This window comes from Chrysochloris asiatica, unplaced genomic scaffold, assembly GCF_000296735.1.
Source record: "Chrysochloris asiatica unplaced genomic scaffold, ChrAsi1.0 scaffold00142, whole genome shotgun sequence".
NCBI classification, from domain to species: Eukaryota; Metazoa; Chordata; class Mammalia; order Afrosoricida; family Chrysochloridae; genus Chrysochloris; species Chrysochloris asiatica.
The window spans coordinates 3,535,541-3,544,178 of NW_006408660.1; the positions used below are offsets into that span (position 1 = coordinate 3,535,541).

General features: G+C 37.8%; 1 protein-coding gene across 1 annotated transcript in view; it reads right to left on the reverse strand.

Annotated features, from left to right (window-relative positions):
• Nucleotides 1–8,638, reverse strand: part of HECTD4 (HECT domain containing E3 ubiquitin protein ligase 4) — a 139,619-nt gene that overhangs the window by 121,191 nt on the left and 9,790 nt on the right. Inside the window, exons 3-6 of the mRNA XM_006870461.1 lie at nucleotides 7,912–8,042; nucleotides 4,887–4,995; nucleotides 4,091–4,229; nucleotides 1,506–1,673 (exon numbers count right to left, since the gene is read on the reverse strand). Of these exons, the coding sequence (XP_006870523.1) occupies nucleotides 1,506–1,673; nucleotides 4,091–4,229; nucleotides 4,887–4,995; nucleotides 7,912–8,042 (547 nt within the window). The remainder of the gene's footprint in view (nucleotides 1–1,505; nucleotides 1,674–4,090; nucleotides 4,230–4,886; nucleotides 4,996–7,911; nucleotides 8,043–8,638) is intronic.

The following is an 8,638-nucleotide window of genomic DNA, read 5'->3' on the forward strand; positions in this document are numbered from 1 at the left end:
TTAACAACAGCAAGTAGCATAAACAGAGCTATGTTTGCTAAAGATTAATCTAGCAGGAGCATTGGGGGTTACAATGATGTAATAAAAGGTAGATGTGTTGAATTTTAGGTGACGGTTGTGTATTCTAGCGCAACTGGGGTGGGGATAGAGTAGGACTAGATCATCTTAGTAGTTAGGATGGTCTGTAGACAGATATTTGAGATTTGCCACAGAGTGGAGACAGTTGAATTTGAGGGAGGATATTGATTTGTCTATTCAGTGAGACACTGACTTGAATATGCTGAGAACGTTGTGGTGAACAAACAAGCAGGCAGGTTCCCATCCCCACCATACACAGTAGACAGGGATGGGCAACTTGGACATTGGCTACCCAAAATGGGGAGGGGTTATGAAGCCAAGAAGTGACTGGCTTACAAGCTTTCAAGTTTCCCTCCAAGGAATGATCGTTTTTTCCTAGGAGATAGTAAATTATATCATTTTAAGAAAGGTTCTGTCACAGATCTGTTAGTAGGCAATTTTCTTTTACAAATTCCTATCAATACTTGGAGCCCTGGTATGGTGCTGTAAAATAAGCACTGGATTGACTGTTAACCACAAGGTTGGGAGGTCAAACCAACCACATGCTCCTTGGAAACCCTACACAGGGGTTCCTATGAATTGGAACCAACTCGATGGCGCTTAACAACAACTTACCGAGACCACTGATGTCCAATAGAACTTTGTGTAATTATGGAAATGCTCTGCATCATTACTATTCTACACAGGAGCTACTGGCCACTGGCTTCCGAGGAGCTGAAGTTTTTGTTTGATTTCATTAAAATGGATTTTAAGTAATGCAGAGGCACTATCAGTGGCATCTTCTCACTCCATGCTCTCCTCTCTGCATGCTAGCCAGTAGGACCTTCTTCTTTTTTTCTTGAATCTAGTTTCTCTGCCCCCTGACATTCTTATCTTTGTTGTACAGTAACTGTTATCCATTTAGTTTCATACAGGTGATTGTATTAAAGGAGCACAGTACTTACGGGTGATATGCATTACTTGTGTGAGCTGAGCTGTGTTTTATGTCCTAAAGCACACATGCTCAAGCCTACCACAAAACCTTTGCACTTGTACCCCCAATTCCTAGAATGTTATTCCCTCTCCTAATCTCCAACTCCTTCGTTTGGTTAACTACTACTTTTCTTCTGCTCTCTAAAATGACTTGTCCACTTATTTTTCCTGCCCTATCCTCACATTCATTGATACACTTGAGTCCCTTGTTGTAGGCACCATGTCAGTCCATCTTGTTGAGGGTCTTCCTCTTTTTCGCTGACCTTCTACCAAGCATGATTTCCTTTCTCTAGGAACTGGTCCTTCTTGATAACATGTCACCATTCTAGGTCCTTTGTATGCCAATACAAAAAGAAAGCAAACAGAAGCATTTCTACAAAGACAGAAAAGGAGAAACGTAAACTTACCACAAGTTCAAAAATGTCCATATACAGAGAGCTAGGTCCATTTCAGACAAGTTCAAAAATGTCCATGAAGACAGAATGTCCCTTAGGTGTTTTCTCATTCAGACTGGCAGGAGACCAGATCCAGTAGAAGTAAGTACCATCAGAAGAAAGGTGCACAGTGCTCATAGTGCTGCCCACAGGAAGGTGATTAGCTGGCATTGGCACTATCTGACACATCTGAACACATAAGAGAGGAAAACAATGTTATAAGGAAAGTTCGGTGAAGTCCATCAGCTTGCCATCATGAGAACTCACTATGTTTGCTGGCTAAAAAAAGGATATTTATCTCCATGAAAATTACTTGACAAGAATATAAAAGTTCATACACTGGGCAATAAAACAAATATGAATAGCCATGAAACATATAATAGGAAAAAGTATTCACTTAACACATAGAATCTGCTCTGCATGTATGTTTTGTCAAGTATTTATTAAAAGCACAAAATTTTGGAGAAGTAGTAGTTTCTGAAGTTTCCTTAGTAAATAAAATTTAAAGTCATTAATTATCGTTAAGAGATAGGAACTCTTATCTTATTCATCTTTACATCCCCAGTGCTTAATTCAGACCTAACAAAGTTGTCTAAGAAGTGGATAAATGAACATGCATCCTTATTTCTTAAAATGGAATCAAAGGTAGAGGTTTGCTTGCAAAAAAAAAAAAAGGACGAAGAACTAATAAAACAGAGGATGGAGGTAGGAGAAGAGGGAGGGAGGAAGGAAGGAGAGAAGGTGTCTCAAAAGAAGACACATGAAGGCTCATAATGAAATTCACCGAGTCTACAGGAGTGGGGGAAGAAGACAAACACCAATTCCCTGCATTACACATTAGGGCATGTGTTTCTAACACAGAAGATCCTTGGTTTTCAGCATAATGAATTTGCTTTGCATCATTTCACATTAAATGTGCAGTTACATTATACTTTGTACTACCAGATATCAACACTTAAAATAAAGGAAAATGAGAATGAAGAAAATAGCTGACTAGGTTTTGCTTTAAAAACAAAAAAAACAGGAGAAGCAAAAGAGCTGATAAACCAAATATAAAAATAATTAGTAAGAACAATCTTCAGTTACTTTCTCGCTTCCAGTGAATCACAAGTTTTCCTAAGGCTAATTTGATCCCTCAACTCATTCTTGATGATGTTTTGTCCAGACTTCTTGTGTCTGCCTCAAACATACAAACTCATTTAGGTGTTGTAATGACACTTGAAACTTGTAGTGCCAGGAACTTTTATTGCCAACAAAGCTGACAGCTACTGATTGGTCTAAACTAGCTCGAAAGTGCTTCCAATTAACATATCTAGTCAGTGACTTATAATATTACTTTCTTGTACAATGTCAAATTTTTGTAACAACATAAAGTTAACTAATATAAACACATTTTTTCAAATGCAAATTATGTTCTGAAATTTGACATCTGTTTAACTTCTAGGCTTATAACTTCAATTTAAAAAATATATGAGGAGATATTTCTCATCTGTCTGCTTTAGTGACAAGAAATGAAGTCATTTGGGCATAAATTACTTAATTTGTTCATTTGACTCATTCAAAATCACTGAACATCTATTATGTGTTCTGGAGATACAATGATGAACAACACGCAGTGTTCCATAGTTGAGTACAAGACAAAAAGAGACGAAACATCCCATTGATCTCCTGGATATCAGGACTCTCACTCCACAGACGGGAACTGTAACCATTCAGTTCAACTTTGATTGAGAGGAAGTTATAATGCAAAGAACTCAAACTCTACAGCTGAGAGTCATGGGTTCACGTCTGGTCCTGCAGTTACTGGTTTGTGTGGGCTTGGACAAATTACTTACTCGCTGAGTTGCATTCATTTATTCAAATATAAACAATGAGTGCTTAACAATGTGTCAAGCTTCAATTGCCTTATCTGTGAGATAAGCCTATCACAACATAGTTATGCCTCACAGATAGCATGTATATAAATTGCTTAGAACGAGGCTTGGCATAGGGAGAGACACTGTTATTATTATCTGTGAAATATTCTGTGCCAGGGATACAAAGATGAGTTAGAATCTCATCCTAAACATTTATAAGATGATCATTTTAGTATAATGCAGCAAGTGCTGTGATACAAAGCACTAAAGATGAGTCTTAATCCACTAACACAAAATTATTTTATTCCCATTACATTTCAAAGTTCCCTTTCACACTGAAAGGTTGTTTCGAACAAACTGGATAAGGAAATAATGCCATCCTAAATTAGACATGGTAAAAAAGAAAAAAAAAAAAACCACACACACACACAAATGAGCTCCTATTTATATCATATTTGACTCTTTAAGGTGTAGTTTTGTTTAAAATTCATAATAAAAAATACATAAAGGTTTGTTGTTGGCTTTAGTCACTCTTAGATAGCATATTTACTCAGTTCATGAGGTTGGCAGTAGAGAAGAAATTCAAGACACTAGTGGTAAAACAGAATGGTAGAACTATAAAAATGAGAAAGATGCCACTCTGGCAGAAAAAGTGCATCAACTGTATTAATACTGCTCCTGCTGAGGTCAGACATTTCCCTTATGGATGCATCCAAAATGTAAATGGCAGTGCCTTTATTTTCTGCTCACCTGCAGAGTATTCTGGTCAATGACTTGGAAAAGGGAGTGAGGCTTATTATCGAAAGATACAGGCCGGTGGAGAAGAATGCCACTGCCAAAAGCTACCCATCCCGGCTCCAGCTCCTCATTCCGGCAGTACACAAAACCTCTGTAGACAAGAAAGGGACACAGGCTAAGTCACAGCACTCTGTCTGAAACACACACAGACAATATTTCCTACCTAACCTGAAAATATGACCAGAGGATGAAAACATCTGAAGGAGAGTAAGCATTATTATGGTTACTTTGGGGCTGAAAAACTATGACAAATAGTAAGTTTCCCCATCTAATTAGAGAGTAAAAAAAGTTTGGGGAAAATGCCTAACTAAATACATCCCAGGATCGTAAATTGTGGTTTCTTTTTTCAGCAATTCATAGATCTTTTATCTCAACTGAAAATAATAGCTAATCCAAGTACAAAAAGATTTAACTAGAAAAATGGCCATTTATCAACATGGAGAAATCACTGATATTGCTACACATATTCTGATCATAGAGCAATTTCTCGCTGGAAACAAAGATAGTAGTGTTACCAAAAGCTGTCAGAATCAAGACAAAACTAAAATGCATTAAAAGAACATGAGAAAGGGGGAAAGTGGCAATAAGAGCTAAAGGATGGGTTTGTATGATTTAATTCAAGACCTGTAGTCAATTACTAATCTACAGGCAGTCAGTATGTGCCCCCAGGTGCTTTTTTTTCCCACAAAGATTAACAAAAGAGGAAAATGTTTCAGCCAGATCATTCAGCAAATTCTATGCAACTGACCTGAGAGTACCATGTAATCCAGACCCCAATTTGCTCACTCCTCTTCCAACTGAGTTAGTTGTATACAGGTAAAGACCGTCTGCTGTGAGACAGCGTCCCAGATCAGCATCTGAAAGTGGGTTTCACAGGTAAATTATACATATGCATTTTCTAACAATGTTGCAAGCATGCTTTTTCTAATGATAAAAGGCTTTAGGAGGTTGAGTGAAAGATAATCTTCCACTTCTAAAATAAGAGCCTCAATGTGACTTTCAAGGAAGATGGCTTATAAACTCCAAAATCAATACCCAAAATGCATGTGGGATCAAGGACCAAGACAAAGAGGTAAGAAACAGCTATTAGGAAAAGAACAAGATTCAGCCAAACATTTCTTTCTTTCTTTTTTTGAAAAGAAAAATACAAAGTCGATTTTAAGCATCCCTCATTCTAACTGGAAAGGATAGAGAACATAATTTGATCACTGATGGTGTTCTAAGGAAGGCATGAACTTTCAACTGCTTGGGATACTTATTAGGTGACCTTGAACCTTTCTGAGCTTCAGTTTGTTCATTTGTAAGATAAGGAGAATAATATATATTTCAAGGGTTGCCATGATGGCTAAGTGAGATAATATAAGTTAATACACCTGATGCTACTGGAACAAAAACAGTCAGTGTGCTCCATGAATGATGACCTGTCATTAATGTTGATATGCATTGAACTAAAATCTACTTCTATGGACTTTCCATCTAGACATCCTAATTTTAGTTTCTGGAGTAACACAGCACGAAAGAATAATATCTCTTCTACTTAAAAACAGCAATTATTTTCCCCTTATCTAAGTTTTCCCCAAGCTAAAAGAAACAGTTTCTCTCTATGTTGTTGTGAGGTGCCACTGAGTTCATACCGACTCACAGAGACCTTAAACACAACAGAACAAAACACTGTCTGGTCCTGCACCAACCTCACAATCATTGCCACACTTGAGCCCATTACTGCTGCTACTGTGTCAATCCACCTTGTTGGTATTCTTCCTCTCAATATGATATAGCAGACGGTTTTATAACTCATATTCTGAAGAATTTTCCGTACAGATAAAACTACGAGTGATCATTTTCATTAAGAGTCCACTCACAATGTTCATTGGTGTTTGTCTACCTGAAGCATGTCATATTTGTTGGAGAAAACTGAAGGTCACACCAGACAAATTAATACTGAGTTTGTTATTATCTTAAAAATTGAGTTTACCAATTTGAGACACTGGGATCTATAAATATTGGTTCTGGGGAAAAAATGTAAACTAGGCAATCATTCAAAAATATTAATTTCATACTTTAAACATTTTATTTTAACCTAAAATGTATAAATATACATTTATTCACAAATCTTTAAATGAAGGCCTAAGACCTTTTGGGAGTTCTGGTGTGGTGCTGTAGTATAAGTACTGGTTACTAATTGTAAGGTTTCCACTCCTGGAAACCCAATAGAGGGCTGCTATGAATCAGAACTCATTTGACAGAACTTTAACAATAAGACCTTTTGATTATGAGTGTGGCCAAGGGTGACAGTGAAGGGGCAAGATTAAACAGACTGGCCAGGAGTATCCTCTCAATTTCTATATATGTTGAATGCTTCCATATTAAAAGTTAAATTATTTTTAAATTATTGTAAGAAAAGTATCTACTTCAAGAAGCAAAACCAAAGGTACAAAAGAGTAAAAGGCCATCCTTAGTGAGAAACACCCCAAGAGAAGTAATAACTAAGTAGGATAAAGAGAGAATCAAAAAGAGATTTGGGTTTATATGAACATGTAAATTTGAGCCTGTAAGGTTTGAAACCTTATTGGGGATTGCAGAGTTTTGCTTCTCCTGCTGACTCTAATGGAGTGGTAAAGGTATCTCCACAAAGTCCTGTCTATTCCCCTCAATAGTCTTACGTGACAGTCTGGAGAAATAGTGGATTGTGAAGAAGCACCCATTCTGGGATGAGAGGTAAAACAGTAGTCTGGTGCTTAAATTGCACCCCAAGACCTCACAGCTGCTCAGGAGTTACCTCCAGTGAGGGTGGGAAATAAAGGGGAAGAGAGGGCAGAAAAGGCTCTCAATACCCCATGTAATGAACATAAAGTTTCTTCATGACTTGTCTTTGTTGAGTCTAAAACACTTGACCCTTTTAAGGGAGGCAATTTCCTGGGACTTTTTTTCTTTCTGCATTCCTATTTCATGGGTTATGTATTGTCTACTGATCTAATAATCATAATAATAAGTACCAATGACAATAACAAACAAGTCTGAGAGCAAAGTGGCTTCTTGGTAAGCCTACAGCTCTGCTGCTGAGGGCATTAGTGCACAGACATGTGGAAACGAGCCTCGTGGCTCCATGGGTCTAGTGAACCCTGGCATAGGTATAAATTTTTGGTCACATGACTGGAGGGACATTTCCTCCTGCCAAGTCAGTGATGCAGAGGCACTGAGTGCTCACTGAGATTAAGTGTAATCAAGACATACAGTACAACTGTGTAAATACATTTTAATCTAACTCACTGTGGGTTTTTTTGTTGCTGTTTTTATTGTGAATTATGTGATAGTATACATGGTAACCCACCGTGTTTAAAAGAGATATGAAAGGATTCATGCTCTCCTGAATCACTCCTTTCTTTCTTTTTCTAGGACTGAAAGACTTACAAACACACACAATAAATGACCAAGCAACAAAACAGCAAGAAGTGATACTTTTATTGGCAGACAATAACTTTCAACTTAAGGCTTCTATACCCTAACTCAATTTAAGTACCTCATGCCTCCTTGACCAGGGTGTATGAATGATCCTTTCCTTTCAATAGGAAAACCTATCCATTTTCTTACCTCACAGAGTATCAGCTTTTATACTGTCCTAATAACATACACAATGAACATACTGTATAGGAATTGTAAGCTTTTAATTAAAAGGAACACACAGTTACGACTCAATTTTTGGTCACAATGATCTAAAACCATTTGTTTTTACATCTTAATATAAATCCCAGAACGAAAAACCCTTGCATTACCTTTATTTTCAGAACTGGAGCCAGTGTTGCTGTCTGGTGCTGGCAACATATCTTCATATCCCCATGATACTATGTGCTTGCCGCCAAGCAAACAGGAAGGTGATCCAGGTCCTCCTTCCAAAAGCAACAGCCTAATAAAGGGAGGAGGAGAATCAGAGAGACTCTAAGACTATCTGTTTTAGCAAGAAAATAAAAGTCTACCTATCACTTCAAAGAGCAGAAAAACTAAGATAGTTATCTATAAGTGTTGAAGAGAAAAGCTGTCAGTTTGAGGACTAAGGTGTGCCTGACCTAAGCCATGGTATTTTCAATTGCCTCATATGGGTGTGAAAGTTGGGTAATGAATCAGGAAGAATTGATGCATTTAAATTATGGTATTGGTGAAGAATGCTGAAAGTACCATTGACTGCTAGAAGAACAAACAAATCTGTTTTAGAAGAAGTACAACCAGAATGCTCCTTAGAAGTCAGGGTGGCCAGACTTCGTCTCTCATACTTCAGACATGTTATCAGGAGGGACCAGTCCCTAGAGAAGGATATCATGCTTGGAAAAGTGGAGGGTTGGGGAACAAACAAGATGGCGGATCGGGTGGACGTATAGCAGAGAGCTCCGCCAACAGCAACACAGAATACCCGACCAAGCAGGCTCAGGGGATGGTCCCAGAACTCTGAACCACACATAAAGGAATACTTAGAAAGTTGGAAGGCTCACAGCTGGGGGAATTTGT